The sequence below is a fragment of the Paramacrobiotus metropolitanus genome, unplaced genomic scaffold (genome assembly GCF_019649055.1).
Source record: "Paramacrobiotus metropolitanus isolate TYO unplaced genomic scaffold, Prichtersi_v1.0 Parri_scaffold0000017, whole genome shotgun sequence".
In the NCBI taxonomy this organism is placed as follows: domain Eukaryota; kingdom Metazoa; phylum Tardigrada; class Eutardigrada; order Parachela; family Macrobiotidae; genus Paramacrobiotus; species Paramacrobiotus metropolitanus.
In genome coordinates, this window is record NW_026570237.1 from 214,836 (window position 1) to 235,951 (window position 21,116).

Genomic DNA, 21,116 nt, shown 5'->3' on the forward strand with positions numbered 1-21,116 from the left:
CTTAAGAACTGGCATGGACCGTATAAAATATTAGAGAAAGTCAGCAATGTCAATTACAAGATTGCCAATGTTAACGGACGGCGTAAGATCGACCCTGTGCATGTTTCGCAACTTAAGCCTTGGTACAACCATGCCGACGAAGAAGTGAACGTGCAACAAACAGAACAGCCCCAGGCGGAACAAGATCAGCCAGCTGAAAGTGAAAGCGCACCGCAACCACCACGCTACAACCTGCGCCAGCGAAAGTGAAATTCATTCTACACACATCATGATCCCACTATTCCACCATAATCTCTACGAGATTCCTTCAAGAAGGGGAATGTCATATAGAGAATGTATTTCCGTGTCACGTCTGTACATCTACATAGCCTCTTGTGTTATATACCTAAATACCTTCACCTCTTTTACTCGTATATAAACGCTACCGTTTCTCTCATACGAGAATTCATGCTCTCATCATTCTACGATCATCTCGATGCTATCTCTCTACGATCATCACCGACTGTACGTTTACCATTAAAGCTATTTAGTATCATCCGCGTATTCTCAATTACTAGTAGACACTGTATTACACGGTTCAAGCCACGGTAAAATTTTTGTCCCAGTTGTTCGGATGATTCAAGTGATGCGGGAAGTCGCCCTTTTTCATCTTCAATTCTAGATCCACAGCTGTTGGCATACTGCTGGGCCGCATTGTAAGAAATTTAACGTATCCCGTGACGTCATTGCTAACCCGCGGTACCGTAGTTCCAGGAGCTCGTTGACTCGCTTGATTACTTCCACACCCTTCAACTTATTGTCCATGAGATACTTCAAGATGAAGTGCCCGTCTTTTCCCCGGAAATTATGTGCGACAATGGTATGGTTGCGGTGTTGCTCCGAAAACAACCATTCGCCGAACTGGTGTCCGACTTCTTTTGTCATCGGCTGGCCGTCCGCCGGAAACCGGAATTCCGTGCCGTTGACGTACTGGGCAACAACACAGGCAGGTGTGTGTCCATAAACAGGGTCGTTGTACGTTTTGTTGTCGAAAAAAATGTACTTCTGGGGCGGTGCTGAGTCATCAGCCGGAAGTGGCAGCTGCTTTGATGAAGTCTTAATAAAGCACTTGTGGGTAGCCTGGAGCACCCATTCGCGGCAGACTACACAATACATTTCTCCGCATCGGTTCTTTCCATTTGGGCGGCGTGTCAAGTTTACCAAATGGAGGCAATCTTTTCAATAAAAAATCTGGTCGCAGGACGTTGTTTCGTTGCGTCGACCCTTTTTGTGTTTAATGAAACACTGTTGATTGTTGAAGCAGCGGCGGCAACGCGGACAGCGAACAATAGCCCCACGTGCACAAACGGACACAGAGCGGAAACACATAAATAGTTTTCATCGCAACGACCACGCTCTTTATTGCTGTAAGGCTTGTCATAAGTGGCGTAATAATATGACGAACAGTGGAGACCGGTAACCGTTGTCACTAAATCGAAGTGTTTTCTCTGCAACCGTAGATATATCACCTGCATCTGCGGCGTCTTCTTCTCCGGGACACGGGCAATTATAGCGTTACCGTGATCTGCGGAGATAATCTTGATTTGATACTTTGGGAAGCATTCTTCTTGCATGGCGACCAAATGTTCCAGGTCGTAACAATGTCCCGGGGGGGTTAATCGCAACGCTAAACTGTCTCGTACGCGTGGCGTTTCAGCTTTCTAACACCTTTCTTGCTGTACAGATGCTGCCATTAGCTCTTGAACTGTTTTTGAACGTCGTTGATAAGACGGTACTTGCCCAGGTACAAAGCAGCAGATAAACAAAGATTCTCGCCGACGTGCACATTCACTGTGGATTTGCTGAAGCTTCTTTCATCGCGTTCAATGTGACGGTGCTTGCACTTCCACCTTCCTCCGCTTGGCATGATGGTACGGAAATCACGTACAGAAAACGTCTCGTCGAGAACAGTACGTCCGGAATTGGCCTTGGCCTAAACGCGGCAATGAGATCGTCAATGTTAAAATCCGACAGTTTTCGCATTGACAAGTAAATCGGGTTATCCAGTGTCTTGTAGTGAACGGAAATGTTGATCGATCGGAGGGATTAAAACTTCCCAAGCATAGCTTAAGCACAGCCTCAAGCAGTAAGGGCATGAGTAGCACTGTCTACTCCTTGGAGTATACACGAGGTAAGGGGGAAAATTGTATACGATACTCGTGTCTGTCGCTGTTGAAATTTTTGTACCGATGCTCCTTGACTTTGTGCAGACTGAATAAACCGGTGAAATCCGGAATATCCGAGATGTCAGCTGGCGCCCTTTTAATAACAAAAACATCTTTTAAAAGTCAATTTTATAAGCATTTAATTTGCTGTTTCAACTCACCTATAAAATAGAGTTAGTTCCTTTGTCCATTTCTTCACCCTCCTCTCGGTCAATATCCATATGTTCCAAGTCATCCGCTTCCATTCGTTCCTGTTCAATGAGTATATTGCAATATTGACAACTACATGTATGCCAAACGAGTTACCGTTATGTTCTCCGCTCCGCCAACTTGCTCCATATAATCATCGTCGACTTCCATGTACTCGTTACCGTCAGCGTTGAAGCCCCTCTACACAACACAAAGGGTCAGACACAAAAATAAACCTCTTATGTCTAGACGCCTATTGTTTGCGACTGTCGTTAACTAAAAGATTATGTCTGGGAATCTATTGTTTTTACTGGCGGTAGGCCTTTCAGTACAAAGGGTCAGGTACAAAAATAAACCTCTTATGTCTAGACGCTTATTGTTTGCGACTGGCGTTTAGTAGATCATTATGCTTAATTAGTCGAAAGCTCATACTATCAGAAATTGATTACAGAAAAAATTATCATTACATAAGTAGTACTTTAAAAATCACTTACAAAATCATGCCGATCCGTTGAAGATCCATCCCACTGACCTTCGGCAAAGATGGCATCAGTATCTCGACGAACCCTGCGGCATTCCAAAGATTGGCAGACGGTATTTTGGCTGGTTTTAACTGGAGAACTAGCCTGAATTATCTTGATGATATTTTAGTAACAGTATTGGGGAAATTTTGAGGAAAATTTGAGTCGATTAAAAGAGGTTTTTGACCGAATTCTACGTTCCGTTTTGGCATTAAACCTGTAAAGTTACTAAAATAACTTTAGTAACAGGGGAGCAGACGCCGGTGCCGATGGAGGCCCCGTAGACGATGGAGAGGTGGGAGAGGAGGTGGTTGTGGTGATGGGATGGTTGGAGCGGATCACGAAAAATCCAGATCTCCTTACCATGACTAAGAGCATCAACAGCGAAGAGACGGTGAAGTTAGGCGATCTATCAAACAAGCAGGTAGAAAACTGACACAGAATGAAAAAAACAAGGCCGTAAGAACGCAACGCACTAAATTCATCACAGACAAGCTGAGACAAGTTACAACCATGCACAACTAAACTCGTGTGCAGAGCCAAAATATTTACTACCAAATTTTGCAGATATTTGCGCGTTCCCCGCTGTCGTTTCGTATCCGAAACTTTGTACAAACTGATCCCGAGTTATACGGGGTAAGACAAGGGTCTATAAAGGATAGTGTTTGCGGTACAGTCTAACTCCGTTTTGCTGCAGTGCCAATTCATGTCTCTTCTACGTAAGATTTTCAACGACAGATGGTGTGAAGTAGTCAAATTTGCAGGATCTAGCAGAATCCACCACGATACAGCAGCTTCCCATGGCGTTCACTTTCCGACGGATGTGTTTCATGACAGCCACTCTGAGGACAGATGCGTGAATCAGGCAGTGACTAAAAATTTTGCAAGTATTCACATGCTCTTCGCCGATGACTGTTTCCGACGCTATAGACGGAAAGAAGAAAGAAGACTGCATTTCGTAAAGAATTCTGCGAAATGCAGTCTTCTTTCGCAATGTCAACATGATGCGCCCAATGCCAGAAAGGCACTGTGAGATTTAATACTGAAAAAGCGGATACACGTCCACACGGAGTTGATTATGTTGACACACCAGGATGAACGGTGGCGTATCTAAAAGGTGCAGCAGCTAAGCATGCTGATTAATTGCCGAAGGCGGTAGTCGTCACCTTCAAGTCTGGGTTCGCCTGCAAGTCTGGGATCAATTGCAGGTGATCTCACTTGCTACTGACTTCCATCGTCACGAAAAGTTTGCGTTCTCAGTAGTTTGGCTGAACAGCCTGAACAGCCTAATTTCTTTGCCGCCGATAAATCATGGGATATATGGACAACATCAAACCCCCATCTCCGCGTGCCACCATTCACCACTAGCACTTTAACCGTGTTGCGACATCTGTGATGGATAAGCGTTTGCTTCTATGGCGCCCGTTCGTCGGAAAACATTTAACAATGGTTGTTAGCGGCATTCACCGTGAACCGCTCAACAAGAATGTTGACTCTTTACGGACGATGTTTCCTCGCAGCAACGGAGGGCGGGTTCGACTAATATGTATGAAAGTTAAAACCCTCACTGGTAAAGGGATCCAAAATTCGTCTTGCTGGTTTGCCCGTTCTGTCCCAGAAAAGGCTGCCTAGAATTAGAATAGCACTAGAATGGAGCTTTCGTTATGATTTAGCTATTTTTTCTCTTGAAGTGGATTAGCTATTCTGACACGAGCTCTATTAGGTAGCTGCCACCCATGTACTTCAGGACGAGATTGGCAACTTTGTCCTGTTTTTCTTTTTCTCTGGATGCGGCCTGCCGGCCAGTACCAGTTTAATCGTAACACTCCAAAGGTACTTTCGTTCCCGCCACCGCTACCGCCGAAATCATCGACAACGTCTAGATGCTTCAAAATGCGGCGATATAAGTTACAGTAAACGATAAAGGTATTATACTAAATGTACCCATGTAAGGGAAAGAACAGCTCAAAATCGCCTTTTGGACCGATGACAAAAAAACATTCCTCGAGTCCAAACTAAAGACAGTCTGTGTTCTTTTAAAACAACCGCCGTCATCGATGTCGGTTATCTAAGCATCTTTGGCTTCCATTTATATGTTTTTTTTTAAAAAACGAAGTAACGTCGTCCAAATCTGCGCTCTAGCAATTATCCGCCCTCTTATTCTTTGGGTAATTTAATCCTCTCGTGCAAGGAATTACTCAAAAATTCTTTAAAAAAGAATTGTGAACATTTAACAGCAATCAAGCACCAAACATTCAAGAGAGATACAAAGGTCTGACGATATTGCCCGTCCGGCATTTATTGCAGTTATCTCGTTTATGCTATTTCATAACTTATTCACAACGCATTTGCCTGTCCGCAGATGCACAGCAGGGAAAGCCGACCGTGTCGGCAGTTTCTTCCTTTCGCTGGTTATGTAAATGGTGGTAAAGAGCGCCGGCATAGTTTGGAGAAACTGGTCGGACATCCGGGTGCCTGACCTAGCGATAATCAGACCCAAGTTGTTCTTTAATTTTTGTAGGACAATAGTACATGTTGTGTAATTTCCTTAAACACAAAAACAACACCATAAAAGTAATAGTTTTTCTTCGATCTTGTTTATCTACATATGATTATGTCAGGAGACTTTCCGCGTAGTTTACTGTTGTGCCGCTCGGTTTTCGTCCAAAATCTCACTCGGAGCTGTCGTTCTCGTTCGGTTTTGTTGTGTTTAGTTATGTCCTTTTCCAGTCACAGTCACCTGGAACAAAATGTGCAACGGCCCCATTAATTTTTTTATTTTCTGCCAAACGTGAATGTACAGTCACTGGAAGCATGGCCGGCTAACTTGTTCGTTAGCTAAACGGTTGTCAGATATATGTTCATAACGATCCAGTTAAAGACAGTTGTTGTGTCAGCGTACACGGGCAGAGGAAAGTGGGAGTTGTATTTCCAAACGTTCAAATGATTATAAAGCACATTGTTGTGGTTCGAACACAAAATTTTTTGGGTCAGATTTATCTCGCACTGCAGAGTGTCTGTATAACCTATCGGCATCGAAGCAGACAAGAGGACTGACTGTTGTTCATTTCATTCTGGTTAGAAGCGCCCGGGCCATACCTAAAGTGGCCCAGTTGCTTGCAAACAGGGACAGGGTGCTAGCTGAAACGTACCCCTTGCGCATTCATATTATAATTATTATCATATTATAGTTATAGTAGGTATTGCCTGCATTACGCATACCGTACGTGCAATATTTGCAGCGCTTCCGCGTTAAAATCCCGATAGCTGACAGAAAGACTTTACGTAGATGTACTATTACCGTATGCACAGACTACTTTCCTTAGAGCCTATACTATGCTTTTGGGTGCAGACAAACGCTGGGCCACGTACGAGTTTGGTCAGCTAACAAAGATGTTTCAGTATCTAAGTCGCATGCAAACGACAAAATTCATTGTAAGCCAAAGGTCAACTTACGCATGTAATGAACCACCTGCAGCTGAAACAGAAATAACCTGCAAAATCGCGGTTGTTGACAGCCGATCCACAGTCTGTCGTAATTATCTTGTTATGTACTATTTATTAAGTTGCCTTTCGCGAAAAACCCACAATCAACCAAACGGTACTGTGGCACTTTCGCTGTTGCAATATCTGTTAGCTGCTATCTCAAAAATATGCCACCTGGTTTCATTATCGTTTTAAACACGTGCACGTATAAAACCTTCCTGGAGCGGTAGAAGAAATTGAAGTGCGGCCATTAGTAATAATAAAAATAATAATAATTAAAGTAACACGGGATTTAATGCCTGTTATCATACGGTGTTTGTTTGGATTGTTTACGGATTAATCCATCGTATAAATCCCATTAAATCGGCATGTCTACCACCGACAGCAAGGAAATCTTCAGCGCAGCTGTTTCCACTGGGCGCTGCATCGTATTCTGTTCCAAGGCATTAGCACAGGAATTCTCTACCATGACAGTAGGAACCCACGCGAAGCCACCGGTGTTTAAAGGACAAGCTGGCGAAGATGTTGACCAAAACGTTTCAAGATAGTTGTGACCGCATTGGAGTGTGACGAAGCCAGAAGATTACGCCAAATCTCAGTGTACCTGGACAGCTTCGCCGCCACCTGTTGGGGAAAACTCAGCGGCGAAGGCCGAAGAAATCAAATGCCACTTTTGACCTGCTCCTGGAATCACTCATTGAACGGTTCCAAACAGAAGTATACCGTAACCAACTGAAGCAGCAACTGCGAAACCGCAAGCAGAGGCGCAGTGAACCGCTGGAAGAGTACTTCAACGACATTGTCGGTCTGTGCGATAAGATCAAACGCGACATGGAAGACAACGAAGTCATCCACAAACTGCAGCGATCAGTGTAAGCTTGGTACTCAGGACGTCCAGTACTAGATCCCATGATCCACCGCACAAATCAATCAATTTTTTCCCAACAGTCTGAGAGTAGCCATTAAATTAGACTGGGATAATAAACAACGAGTGTTCATTCTCTCGAGCTACTTAGGAGAGCCATCGCGCAGATTTTTCGAAGCTGAATGATCAATACCGAGAATGTGGAAGAACAGGGTGAAGCATTCTGGGACCCCCCGCAAGGGAAACGCATGATCCTGTACTGGCTTGGTGGACCACACGGTGAAAATTCCCATATCTCGCACAAATACCCGAAGCATTTCTAGCACAAATACCCGAAGTAAACGCAGCATTTTCATTTTGCTCAACATTTCAGTGGAGTCAACACTCATCTTTGCCCCTGAACAGCTTTTATCAGGACCATGATCCAGGTATTTTTCAGTCTCACCACTTTTTAATAGTCGTAGACATTCGCCATTCACGAACAGTCGTGTCCCAGTTTCTACAACCCATTTCTTCTTCTAACAGAGCTTTCTGATGTGGAAGACTACTCACGTTTTAGTTTCAATTGTCATACCTCAGACACCTAAGAAGACTGCATATTTCCCTCATCCAGTTCAAGTGTATTGCGATTCATGTGGGATAACTATTTAGTGGGGAATAAGCGTCAGCAAACAGGCATTGAACCACGGAAATCTGATGTCGTTATCTTCTATTCTGGCGAGGAATCCTTCGATACCGAGTTATTGAAGCATACAGAAGATAAGCAAGATGATTACTAGTTTCGCGGTGCCAGAAAAGGATCCAGCACCGTGAAGATCTTTCCGATAGTAATGACAAAACTGTTTGTGCTCCTTCCGTACATTTAAATTTGTTTAACATTGTTTGATCAAACCGTTAAACCATTCTTTTACAAATTATTTTGCAAGAGCTGCCTGGTAAAGCCGCATAAGAAGGTGCATTTGGTGATGTTCATGTGGGTCCTCAGTTTTAAATATGTACGGAAGGCTACCTGGCTGTTGAAAGAAACGGTTATGAGCAGGGGCGTCACAGGTCTGGCAAAATGGGGGTGTCAAATTTTGACAGGGGGGCAAACTCAATATAAAAAATCAAAAAAATTGACGGGGGGCAAACGGTTTTCCGAAGCCAAAGTAATTTGACAGGGGTGTCAAATGACAACTTTTAAATTGATAAGAATATTGATTTTTTGAGGCGAGGTTTACCCGAGAAAAATTTCAAATCTACCGGTTATGCTTAAGAATTTCTCTTATTAATAAAAAAATTCAAAGCGCAGTGATGTTACATGTCACCGCCCGGCGCCCCAGCACCTCATGTCATTCGAAACTTTTCAGGCTAGTGCTAGAAATTTATAAGAAATTAGATAACAGAGACCTCATACATAAGTACCGTCAGAGTCGTCAGATAACACAACATTTATTATAACAATATCCTTTTAAATCAGTGTATTATCATATTATGGATTTTTGGACAGCAACCACCTGTGACCTATAAGAAGTATTTCTCGACTTATAGAATGAAAGCAATACATTATACAATATTCATTTCAGCTAAATGCTTATCAACTTCCAAAGTTATCATGATTGTTATGTAAGGTACTCAATTTGGCCAAGCGTCGGGATTCGGCCATACCCTCTTAGGTGTCGCCTAGACCAAGCCAGCGTGAACACGGCGATTAATAAAACAAGACCGACTATAGAAATAACTACTGTTGTTGAAAGTCCACTTGTATCACTGTCAACCGGTATTCCAAGTTGCTTTTCGATAAAAGTAAACCGACTCTCAAGTTCTTTCAGCTCCCTCCGCTGTGATGTTCTAGGCGCATCCCGCTCGTTTGCACCGTATGTTATGGCTACAACAAACCAGTGAAATCCTCGTCCAGTTGAGTCTGTATTCAGTATATAATACCGAGTTCCGCCGTTCTCACGCAGTTGAACCGCGTGCTGCGGGTAAACCGACTGAATAAAATGCTGTACGCTGCTGACAGCAACCAGTCGATGTGTTTGGCTAAAATTTAGTTGCAAACGATAGCCTAAGAGGTTACCAATGTCCACTGAGTCAACCCATCGTCGGCTATCAGGTAACTCGCCCAATACACCTCGACCAATTGCAACTGCAACTCTTGTGTTTGCTTGGGCAAGCTCGGCGTCCGTAATTAAATCAATGGGTGTTCCCGCATTTCGGAGGAAGCTAACCACTTCAGCAGCAATTTATTCCCGCAAGACCAAGAGTCGATTTGTCCGGTTGTAATTGAGTTAATGACGGTGGTACCAACTGCGCGCAACCATTCACTTAGCTGTCCAGGAACGGGGCTGCGGCCGTAAAAGTCAATAATCCTTGCAAGATTGTTATTGCTTTCTGCCGGCTCCGCATTGTGGCCCGCAAGAGGGAATGGTGGTAAACTTTCCGCAAAGCCGTCCACTACATTTTGAGCTGGCGCTGGGCCAATATCTGCTGTCACGGCCTGCAGTATGTAATCTTCGTCGGCCTCGTCTGCTAAATCGGCATCAACATAGTCGACTGCTACATCGGTGTCATTAAAATCAACAATTTCACTGAATATTTCTACGTCCGCAGACATGTCAATTGCTCCAAATTTGTCTGCGCGATTGCGAAAACGCCGCGGAGGACAGGATTTTTTGTTGGGAACAGGATACCTTTTATGGGGGTACCGTCGAAAAAATTCAGAAACAATATCTGCTGGAACAATCTGGCGATCCCTACTTGTAGACATCAGTGTTAGACCAGTTAAACGGTTGGTGCCCATTGTCGACCTGTGCTCTGTCTTTATCCGTTTCATAGCGGAAAAGACGCGCTCGTTTGTTGCAACTGTGACCGGTATTGTGCCGAAAATTTCAAGAAGTATTCTAATACTTGGGAATAACGAATCAGGGCAATTTTTAAGAGCATCGCTCACGGATGATGGAAGTGGCTTTTTCGGGTAGAGACGACGAAAATTTCGCCAAGTTTGCACCCAAATCTGAAATTCTGTCCGGAAAGAATTTCGATTTGGTAAATCGCTGGCGTAGAAGTCAAGTACCGTGTCAAAATCTCCAGCAGTCGGCTGTGTGAGGTTTTCGGCTACAAGAACCGAAGGGATAAGAGAAGACAACTTTGCCAAAATGGGTGACCTTTTGCCGAACCGGTCATCAAGAGCCGAAACAACAGAATTGATAAAAGGAGCCGCAAGGACTCTTTCGTAATAATCAAATGGATCTGGCTTTGTTAGATTCAAAGATGCCATTTTTGCTTTTGAAAGCCTTGGTATGCTCGGGTTGACGTTGTGATTGGACAATAAATCAACTGTACGATTCCATGCGCCTCGCAAAAATTCATTGCGTTCGTCGGTATACTGCTGCAGTCTAGCGACTGAATCTCTAACCGCCCGCACATTACGCATGGCCATAGCGTAATCGTAGTTATTTTTCGTTTGCAGGGACTCGCTCAGTCTTTTGGTTTTCCCTAGCACTTCATGAGCTACCTAAAAAGTTAAGATGCTGAATCTAGATTTGCTGGTTTTTAAAATTTTTCTTAAAACTTACGAACGCGGAGAGTATATGCTCAAAATTTAAAAGTTGTTTGAGCAGATTCTCGGCTCCTCTCTTGCTCGCGACATTGTTGTCCTTAGCTAAGGTTTTCAGTGCTTCGATTAAGGCGGGAAACATGCATAGCATCCGGTTAGTGTTCATAGCGTAATTTGTCCATCTCGTTTCGCACACTTTAAGCACAGTCCGTCCTTTCGTCTTCAGCCTAACTGCTTCTTTTTTAAGGGCATCCGCACGCTTGGCCGATCCAAAATAATTGGAAAGCTCGTTTAGTAGCATAAGATGATTTCGTATTAATATATTTTTACAACTGGTAAGAAGGGCTAAATTGAGGCTATGTGCCCAGCAATGCACATACATTGCTAGTGGATATTCTCGCTGGATAATTGCATGGGCACCTCTCATCCAACCAGCCATGTTGGCCGCTCCATCATAACCCTGCCCCCGAAGACCTTCGATTTTTAAATTCCAAAATCGTAAACGTTCCAATATGATGTTGCTTATTCCCTGCCCTAAAAATGTCAGAGTATTATCCTCATGCAAATAACTATTAATTTAAAATGTTACTGTAACTCTCACCAGAGGTGTCATTGCTGATTGAGACGTACTCAAGAAATTCCTCAACAATTATATTGTTTTTGTTGATGTATCGCAATACGAGGGCCAGTTGATCAATTCTTGCTACATCGGTGGTCCCGTCTGCGAGCACGGAAAAAAACCGGCTTTCCCTTACGTCATTCAGTATTCGTGCTTGAATATTTTCTCGAATAAGATCGATAAAAACATTTTGGTGGGTAGCGCTACCAAAAATCACCGGTGACATCTCTAAATGATCTCGAAGGGCGTTGTCACCGGAGTCCAAAAACGCGTACAGAAAGGCATTAAAAAGCCCTTCTCTTGGATTTGGCAGATCGTAAACGTTGTTGCTGGGCTGTAATGTTCTAAATTCCGATCCGCGTAACGGCTTTTCCATTAAACCGCACAAGTAGATAGCTTTGACAAAACTTGCCAAGCCACCTTCAATTCTGGCGCGTATTCGTTTCTGTATGGGCATGTTATCGACTCGGCTGGTTTCGTTATCAGTATAATTTGGATCATGCTTTCTAAAGAAAAAGTACATAATACAAAAAAATTTCATTTTTTAAAAAAAATTAAGTTTTTATGTTTCTCAAGCTTACAGTCTCCAGGCAGCAGCGTTCGCCACGGCAGCATTATGGATGGACGATCTGGAATGCTGGCGTAACCGTTCGCCTATTTCACGGAAGTTTGTTAATGTCCGGCTGACAAGCTGCCAGTCGGTACGTTCTTTTTGAGCAGCCGATATCTCGCCGTGAAAAAAAGGACAGATTTTGCATATTGGGCCCTTATTTTTTTTTGACCAAGCCAGCCATTTGTGCTCCAACAAATACTTTCGGCTGAATTTCCTAAGTAACGGTCGTCCCGTAATATTGCTTTGGCCGTAACACTGAGGTTCAAAAGTATAGTTTTCTGGCGGTATTGGATAGTCATCTAAAATTTCTAACAGAACGTCGGAAGGTATGTCTCGCAAATCTCTGTTCTGCCAGTCAGCTATATCAACTTCACCTTCAGTACGCTGTTCGGGTTCCATATTGTCGCATCCTGGTGGGCGTGATACATCGACCTCCACTGGAATACACTCTGCTGGATGGTCTTCGTTCAATGTGTTCGCTGAATCGTTGACGAACAATGGTTTCGGTGTTGTTGGATCGTTGCTTTCAGAATTTTCTGGTAAACTTTCACCTTGTGGATTGCCAAGGAAAAAATAGGATGTAATTGTTTTCTGTTTTTTCGAAGTTTGTTCAGTGTTATCTTTTGCTTTTGATTTCCCTCGCCCGCCTGCCATATCATAACAGCCTTCGGGGATTTCTTGCTCGTTACCAACAACATTTGGGGCTTCGCAGGTGAGCTCTTTTTCAAACAGAAGATTGGAAGAACCAGGTGTAGGAATACCATATTGGAAAACTGATTTATTTTTCGAATCAACAAACCGTGACATGGTTCTATCATAAAGCTTCCAGGTAACTTCCTTGAAAACACTGGACGTTCTCGGGCACATGCCACAGTAGAATGGTATGTTTTCCAAAAGTTTAGGCTGTTGGAAAAAAGCTGCAGCCGGAAATGGTCTGTGTAGGCTTTTTTGACCAACTGGCGGGAAGTAAGCATTCTTATAAAGCGCCACGGAACCTTAAAAAATTACAATTTTTGTATAACTGTATTTAGATAAATTTTTTTCGAAACTCTTTTGATCCGTTGTTAGTCGATTTTTTTCATAGAGTTTTGCAATTAATTTAAATGTTTTTAGTGTTTTATTATGTTTTTATTATGTTGTGTATTATATGAAAATATTGCAATAGTTTACCTAAAAAACTCTCGGCCGGCATCCATTGATCACAAGAATCGTCTGCGACGCGATTTTCTCTTTTCAAATCAAAAGGACAAAGCTTTATTGCCTTATAATCGTAAATTCCTTCCGTAAAATTTGCATGACTCAAAACCAAATAATTTTCCTGGATATTGCCCTGTGCCAGCGGTAAAACTAATCGGGATTCCATTTTTGTTGCATCCCAGATTACTAAATGGTGATTGTATACGTCAGTGCCAATAACACTGCGCCGCTGTTGTCGATCGCAGAAATACTCCAATTCCACGTAAGCATTTTCAATATATAGCTCATTGGCGTGCATAACGGCTGTATTACAATTTATTTCCGAGATTCTCCAGTTACATATAGACATACAGACTGTGACCTGTGCACACCAGAATAGATTTACGAGTACACTTGTACGAAGGATAATCCACATTTTGCATAGAAATTACGGAGGTTTATCTGCATACATAACAGTAGTAATATGCCTGTCTCGACCGGCTTTTAGATGTGGGACGCTGATAAGAGCGTCCCGGGATGACGTCCCGTTTTTTTAAAAATAAATTTAAAAAATCAGAAAAAATCACTGATAATCAGAAAAAAATCGCTTAAATTATAGATAAATACATAGAAATTACCTGCTGGAAGTAGCACCGCTGCCGTGAAGCGATTCGATATCACCTGCTGGTAGTATCACCGCTGCCGTGAAGCGATTCAAAACGGGCACAAGTTCCCTTCATGCATCAAAACGAAATTTGGCGAACAGACTGGCAATGTCTGTTAATAATAGCGTAAAATCAGTATGTTCCGATGGTATGTCCGCTACTCAAACTGTGTGTACTGAAAGCAATAATATCCTTCAGATTTGCGAGCAGGGCCGCCGAGCACATTAACAAAAACCAAAACAAATGTCGCTCTGTCAGAAAATGTGCTCGCAGCATGACTGTCTGGCGTGGTAAGGGACTTTGATCCCGTACCACTTTTTTCTGTATTTGAGCGTGGCAGATCGTGTACTGTGTGTGCTTGTGGTACTCCATCAAGCACGCACACAGTAATTATACACATGTAGCGCACAGGAACCCACGCATTCATTCGGCTGTCAATCTGGAAACCGCACTGGACACCCAGCATCCGTTCCCGCGTATAGAACTCCTGCTTGCCATACACAGAGATGTCGCAAAACGAGGTGAGATAACATTTTAATTATTACTGTAGTGCAATCACTGTACTCTCTTGAATAATTGTTGTTATGCTGTGTACTATAGTTGTATGAATAAAATATCAGTAAGTTATGTATGCTGTATGCTTGCATCGTTAATGCATTATCATTATGTATATACTGTAATGTTTTACCATAACATTGTTGTATGTACAACTATGCGCTGCTGTTCCTGCGGTAAATTGTAGCTGAGTAACTGGACAATTCTAATTCAATTTAACCAACATATGAGGATGGAAATTTTAGCGTGATAACGATACGTTAAAATTTTACCTGCTTATATTAATGGGTACATTTTGCAGCGGACTGACAGGGTATAAAAATTATTGAAGCGTACATACTGGTATGTAAATTTTTAAGCTGTGCGTACTAGTACGCAAATTTTTCAGCGGGTCAACCGGGTATAAAAATTTTTGAACAGCTTATGCGGGTATGTAGATTTTTCAGCTGTGCGTACTAGTACGCAAATATTTCAGCGGGTCAACCGGGTATAAAAATTTTTGAACAGCTTATACCGGTATGTAAATTTTTCAGCTGTGCGTACTAGTACGCAAATTTTTCAGCGGGTCGACCGGGTATAAAAATTTTGAACGGTTTATACCGGTATGTAAATTTTTCAGCGGACTAATTGGTACTAGAAATTATTACGCTGCTTATGTTGACCCGTAAATTTTTCAGCGGACTAATTGAGGATAAAATTAATCAGCTGCTTATACTGGCATGCAAATTTTTCAACGGACTAACTGGTACTAAAATTATTAAGCTGCGCATACCCGTACGCAAATTTTTCAGCGGACTAACTGGTACTAAAAATTATTACGCTGCTTATGTTGACGTAAATTTTTCAACGGTACTGGTACTAAAATTATTCAGCTGCTTATACTGGTACGCAAATTTTTCAACGGACTAACTGGTACTAAAAATTATTAAGCTGCGCATACCCGTACGCAAATTTTTCAGCGGACTAATTGGTACTGAAAATTATTACGCTGCTTATGTTGACCCGTAAATTTTTCAACGGAGTACCTGGTACTAAAAATTATTACGCTGCTTATACTGGCACGCAAATTTTTCAACGGACTAACTGGTACTGAAAATTATTAAGCTGCGCATACCCGTACGCAAATTTTTCAGCGGACTAATTGGTACTAAAAATTATTACGCTGCTTATGTTGACCCGTAAATTTTTCAACGGAGTAACTGGTACTAAAAATTATTCAGCTGCTTATATTGGTACGCAAATTTTTCAACGGACTAACTGGTACTAAAAATTATTAAGCTGCGCATACCCGTACGCAAATTTTTTAGCGGACTAATTGGTACTAAAAATTATTACGCTGCTTATATTGGCACGCAAATTTTTCAACGGACTACCTGGTACGAAAAATTATTAAGCTGCTCATATGGGTACGCAAATTTTTTACCTGACGTATTAGGAATAAAATTATTTACCTATGCATACAGGCATGCTTATTTTCTCATCTATTATTGTTGTCTTCTAGGTGAAGGCTGAGTGGAAGACGCTCTATCATGCCGGTAAAGACAATGCCCAGACCACGAGGAGAAAGCTGATGAAAAAGATTAAAAAACTGGATGAAGAGGCTAAGCAGTATCTGTACGAGAAAGCGGTACGATTTTCTATACGATCAGGAACAATACATTGGTCTGTATTGTACCGCAATGGATAACAAAATGCATTTGTTCTGTACAGGTTGCGCTGTTTAAAGAGAATCGCCATGTAGAAGAAGCAGCTGCCGCCGTACATCGCACTGTGCTACAGTCCATTGATGAATGCACCCGTGAACTCCGTGAAGTCCAGCTAGGGCTGAATGAATTAAGGGAAGCGGCGTCCAGAGCCCTAGCGCAAACCACGAAGCCGAAGAAGTCAAGAGACTTGTTGCTCACTGTCCTGCGTAAGCGAACGGAACACCGAGAGCTGTACCGTCGGTCAGTGGAACGAGAACCGGATCCGTTGATCCGGAAGGCAGGACAGAAACCGGCGAAGAAAAAGAAGAAGGTGGACATCCTTGATATATTCCAGCCAGACACTTTTAATATGGATTCCGATTTGGACGACAAAGAACTGGGCAAAGTACGTCCCGGTTAAGTAACCTTTTGCAATGATGAGCTCGTTGGGACTAATTATTTGTTATGTTCGCATTGTTTGCAGCTGATGCAACGCCATCTGAAATCCTTCAGGAAAATGACAACACAAGCGTTGTGCCAAGCACCAGTGCAATCAATGTTTGCGCGATTGATGAGTCAAACGGACAAGGTTAAAGGAAATTACGCAAGACGCTGCGTCCTGGGTTGTTTAAGAAGGGAAGCAAGAACCCAAGACGCGAGGTCATGCAGAAATTCATCGAACTCCATGAAACAGGGTTCAAGGCTGACAAGGTCACGGAGTACAAGGAAGCCTTGATGGAAACAATTAAGAGAATGAATCAATGGAGCAACGGTTATGAAAACGGATTGATTGGTATGCTAGATGTCTAGTAGCATAATTGTTGTGGCGAAAACCATGATATAACACATTAAAGTCCACATACTAGCCGCATGATACTGATGCCATCAGACTAATAAACTCTGGACTAATGTTCTAACTGTTATGCCAAGTAATTGTAGTCCGTTTAATCAAGATATCTACGTAAATATAATGAAGGGAAGAGCCCTGGGAAGAAAAAAAATTAACAATCAATACCGTATCAAGCCAATCAAGTGCAAGCTAGCAATGCTATACAGCTAGGTATATAAAAGCACTCGACGCAACGCACGAACGTCTCATTTCCAGTTTTTGTAAGTCGTTCGCTTATTAAGTCACTACAATGAAGCGTAGCATTCAACTAGAAGGTTCTCCTTGTAAATATTGCAAGTGTGTTCATGACAGCGACGAAGAAGCGCAGATTGTTACGGAGGCGTGTCCCGAATGTCAACCGGTGCCGAAGGAGGTGTTCAAGGATTTCCAACTCCCAAGAGTTTCCAACCGCTTTCCCCACTGCTTCGATCACCAGTTGGAGGATGTACTGAAGTGGTACGCCACGTCCCCCCGGAAGCGACCCAATTCAGCCGGAGAACCAGGCGACCTTGGTTGTGCGATGTGCACATGGAGGGATGGCGTGGAGACGGTGTATGCCGGCAATGCAGCGGACAGTCTTGAAGCGCAAGGCGCCAGGGACATCTGGACGTCGGCAACACCCACCAGGAACTGGTTGCGACAGTACACCGAACCGGATGGATGCGGGCTTCCATTTTACCAGCAGGACACGATGAAGTACATCGTTTCCTTGATGACCCCCATTGACTTATATCATCTGAAGCGGGTTTCATCGGCGTTCAACTTCTACGCAGAAGAAGAAATAGCTGCCCGAGCTTCCAAACCCGAGGTCATCTTCAAAGCTTCGGATGTGGATAACTACACCAATGAAGGCATCCATCCTCCGTGTGACAGGTTGTACTGTGAAGTTCGAAATTTTAGCAAGAAGCTGTTTTGCGTAGTGTCCAACCGCACGAAATGCATCACCTTTGACATGAGGGAAAGCAACGGGGCCTACATCAATCATATGCACGACCATTTCTGCACGGTACTGCTGGTTCTGCAGGACGTTGCACCGGAGCTGCGCCATATCACCGTTAGGGGAGGTTTCATGAGTGTTAGGGCGATTCTGGAGACCGTGGAATGGATAAACACGCTGGAGTTGGAGGACGTCTATGTCTACGGATTCCGCCATCTTATTCCTGGATATGTGCACTCGGACATGTCGTACCTTGAGTGCGGGTGGATGAGAACGGAGAAATCGTATGTATCATTCTTTTAAGCTTTAGTCATAGAGTCGTGCTGCGTTGTACTAATCGCTCTGTACGTTGTAGATATCTTAAGCTTAATGCTTTGTTCGCTCGTGGAGCAAACCAGCCTCACCATGTCATCCATGTCGCCGAGGAATTGCTGGACACTTTCCATCTGACCTCCAAGGATCCACTCCCCCATCTGAGGACTACGCCTCATCTACGTACGGTTTGGCGGACAATCTGCGAGTACTGGTTAACACGCCTGGACTGCCGCGGGATCGATGCAGTGGAGAGCATCATGCGCAAAGTGACATCCAACGACGCGTTCTCAATCTACAGTGCAGTGCGTATTTGTGGAGACGATATGAACATTGGCTACCTCAACGAATTTCGGTACTATATGTTACGTTTACTACTAGCTGCACGCGGTATGGCTTTTCCACGTATGATTAACTGTTTCTGTAAATTGTGTCACCAGGCACATCAAAGGTTGTTGATAGACGCAAAATCTTGTTTTGGCAAAGGAACTAGTTTACGTATGCTTGATTATGCTTTGTAATCTTTGGTCACAAACTTTGACTTCTGTTAGCTTTCTTCTTTTTTTTTTCGCGGGTGGTGGGTAGCCCTTGTTTACGATTTGCTGTTAGTCGATAAGGCGTGTTAGAACTTGACCGATTTTAATAAGAATAACAAGTATATAAAGCCGTGAACGTCATTCAGCAGGGTAATCATAATTCGAAGGAGTCTCTTGAGTTCATTAGCTGTGTACACATTACAAGTTGTGTTTATTGAGCGAAAAATGGATGAGCATTCTGACAACCACGAAGAAGAAGAAGAAGAAGATGGCTTAGGTAGCATCCCTAGCATTTCAGAAGATAATCTGCTACTTGAGCAGGTAGCAGATACTTATTCTCAGAAATGGAAAACTGCACTTGCGGTTTTTCAGTGCCGCATCGCGCCCGAGTTGTTTGATGTTCCGTTTTCACGCCTCTGTGGAGTAATAGAAAGCATTTTTGAAGAACTGCTTAACAGAATTTTGGTAGACAAAATTCAGCCTTGGTATATGGTACGCGTGCAATTATACAGCGATCATTTGCGAAAGAAGATTCCTATTTGGACACCGTTAATGCGGCGGGACGAACTAACTGTGGATCGTATCATGGCGCGCGTGGAACGGGTGATGCAAAGTTCAACAAGCTTTCGCTTGGATGAAAGCTTCAGGATTGAAGTCCAGTACACAGAAACGCCGGATGGTGGAGGTAATGACAATCTAGTGATTCCTGAAAGCGTTAAAAGGCTACTGAAAAACAAGATGTCTATCGTGCGCATAAAGAACGACGATAATTTATGTTTACCACGGTCCCTAGTAACGGCTAAAGCCTTAGCAGATGACGATCTGCAGCTGTATTCAACGCTACGTGACACCAGGGCACATAAGCACCCAGAAAAGCAGCATAAGGATCAGCAGACATTATTGGCGAAACAGCTGGTAATAGCTGCAGGCCTGACGGAGCGGCGCTACAGCCTGGACGACGTAGAGACTTTTCAAAAGTTACTAAGCGATTATCAAATCATAATTGTTGGACTGGAACAGCTTAACAGCATTATCTTTGCTGGCGAATTCAGGGAAAAACGCTTAATGCTATTGTATTATGCCAACCATTTTGACGTTTTAACATCTCTTCAAGGGTGGTACGAAAAAAGCAAATGGTGTTTTCATTGTAATCAGGGGTACTCTCACGAAGGTGATCATCGCTGTAAATATACCTGCAAGCTTTGCTTGCGCGAAAGGTGTGAGCTCGAAGCAAACTTTGCGCGATACTGTGCGGGATGCAATCGAACGGGCTTTAGAAACAACGAGTGTTTTAACCACCACCTTGCAAAGACAGCGAAAAGCACAAACCATAACAAAAAGAAAAGCATTTGCGAAAAATTCAAGGTCTGCATAGATTGCTCAGCATTCATAAAGACGAACGTGAAACGAGGATACGGGACAGACCATGTATGCGGCGAAATTTATTGTTCGGTTTGCCTGTGTTATGTATTACCGGAGCACCATGACTGCTATATTAAACCCGAGAAACTTGACGACAAAGTATTAGCCAAGCACAAATCTGCTAGTTTCATGTACTTTGATTTCGAGACGTACCCCGACGGTAATGGAAAGCACATCCCAAATTTTTGTGTAATACAAGTGCAAGAAGATGGAAAGCCCATTGAAACCCGCCAATTTCCCGAGGACATCAGCAACATTGGCAAAGACATTGCAGGCGATGTCTGTGAATTTATTTTCCAAGAAAAGCATGCTGGATTCTTTTGTTTGGCACATAACTTTAGAGGGTAAGAAATTTTAGTTCTTCTTCTGTTTCACACAACATGAAATACGTTGAAAGTATACAGCTTACGGATAAAGTGGTGGGCTTTCTAGGTTCGATGGCTATTTTATTTTAAAATGGCTGCTTCAGAAAGGTCAAGCGCCTGACGTTATCATGAAAGGTTCCCAAATCACGCACCTGCGCGATCGGGAGTTTGGCATTAACTTTCGGGATACGCTCAATTATGTTCCTTTGTCATTGGACAACTGGGCGAAATCATTCGCCGTTGAGGAAACTAAAGGTAAATTTCCACATGTCCTGAACCGACCACAATTTTGGAACACAGTTATTGACTATCCGGACATTGAAAAGTTCAACTACCGATTTATGAGCGATAAAGAAAAACATGCATTTATGGAATTCTATAATGAAGACAAAGCTTTAAAAGAGGATTGTATGACGTCAACAAGGAACTGGCTGCCTATTGCCACCAAGACGTGACCACGCTACGTTGTTGTGCAATGCAGCTGCGCGAACTTTTTTCAAAATTACGGATGGACTATGTATTTTTCAATCCGGTTTAAC

General features: G+C 43.0%; 4 protein-coding genes across 4 annotated transcripts; 3 read left to right on the forward strand and 1 right to left on the reverse strand.

Annotated features, from left to right (window-relative positions):
* Positions 1-2,365: 2,365 nt before the first annotated feature.
* LOC129585527 (zinc finger MYM-type protein 1-like) lies at positions 2,366-11,879 on the reverse strand. The gene is made up of 6 exons (XM_055478241.1): positions 11,405-11,879; positions 10,823-11,337; positions 10,321-10,761; positions 9,023-9,250; positions 2,511-2,594; positions 2,366-2,455 (listed from the first exon to the last, which is right to left on the reverse strand). The coding sequence occupies exons 1-6, from the start codon at positions 11,877-11,879 to the stop codon at positions 2,366-2,368; spliced, it is 1,833 nt and encodes a 610-aa protein (XP_055334216.1).
* Positions 11,880-14,263: 2,384 nt separating this feature from the next.
* Positions 14,264-16,926, forward strand: LOC129585528 (uncharacterized). The gene is made up of 5 exons (XM_055478242.1): positions 14,264-14,397; positions 15,933-16,058; positions 16,142-16,522; positions 16,601-16,720; positions 16,786-16,926. Exons 1-5 carry the CDS (start codon positions 14,383-14,385, stop codon positions 16,924-16,926), a joined length of 783 nt encoding a protein of 260 aa, XP_055334217.1. The 5' UTR covers positions 14,264-14,382.
* On the forward strand, positions 16,727-19,750 carry LOC129585596 (uncharacterized). The gene is made up of 3 exons (XM_055478339.1): positions 16,727-16,909; positions 17,318-18,226; positions 18,298-19,750. Exons 2-3 carry the CDS (start codon positions 17,526-17,528, stop codon positions 18,773-18,775), a joined length of 1,179 nt encoding a protein of 392 aa, XP_055334314.1. The 5' UTR covers positions 16,727-16,909; positions 17,318-17,525; the 3' UTR covers positions 18,776-19,750.
* On the forward strand, positions 19,280-21,032 carry LOC129585529 (uncharacterized). The gene is made up of 2 exons (XM_055478243.1): positions 19,280-20,556; positions 20,645-21,032. The coding sequence occupies exons 1-2, from the start codon at positions 19,280-19,282 to the stop codon at positions 21,030-21,032; spliced, it is 1,665 nt and encodes a 554-aa protein (XP_055334218.1).
* The last annotated feature ends 84 nt before the right edge of the window (positions 21,033-21,116 follow it).

Coding starts and splice junctions, on each gene's coding strand:
- LOC129585527 (XM_055478241.1), bottom strand. CDS start 11,879: ATGCCCATACAGAAACGAATACGCGCCAGAATTGAAGGTGGCTTGGCA. Junction 10,762..10,822: donor AGCATATACTCTCCGCGTTC/GTAAGTTTTAAG, acceptor TTAACTTTTTAG/GTAGCTCATGAAGTGCTAGG. Junction 9,251..10,320: donor CTGCTGGAGATTTTGACACG/GTACTTGACTTC, acceptor AGCAGCGTACAG/CATTTTATTCAGTCGGTTTA.
- LOC129585528 (XM_055478242.1), top strand. Junction 16,059..16,141: donor AGTATCTGTACGAGAAAGCG/GTACGATTTTCT, acceptor TGTTCTGTACAG/GTTGCGCTGTTTAAAGAGAA. Junction 16,523..16,600: donor ACGACAAAGAACTGGGCAAA/GTACGTCCCGGT, acceptor CATTGTTTGCAG/CTGATGCAACGCCATCTGAA.
- LOC129585596 (XM_055478339.1), top strand. CDS start 17,526: ATGTGCACATGGAGGGATGGCGTGGAGACGGTGTATGCCGGCAATGCA. Junction 18,227..18,297: donor TGGATGAGAACGGAGAAATC/GTATGTATCATT, acceptor TGTACGTTGTAG/ATATCTTAAGCTTAATGCTT.
- LOC129585529 (XM_055478243.1), top strand. CDS start 19,280: ATGGTACGCGTGCAATTATACAGCGATCATTTGCGAAAGAAGATTCCT. Junction 20,557..20,644: donor TTGGCACATAACTTTAGAGG/GTAAGAAATTTT, acceptor TGGGCTTTCTAG/GTTCGATGGCTATTTTATTT.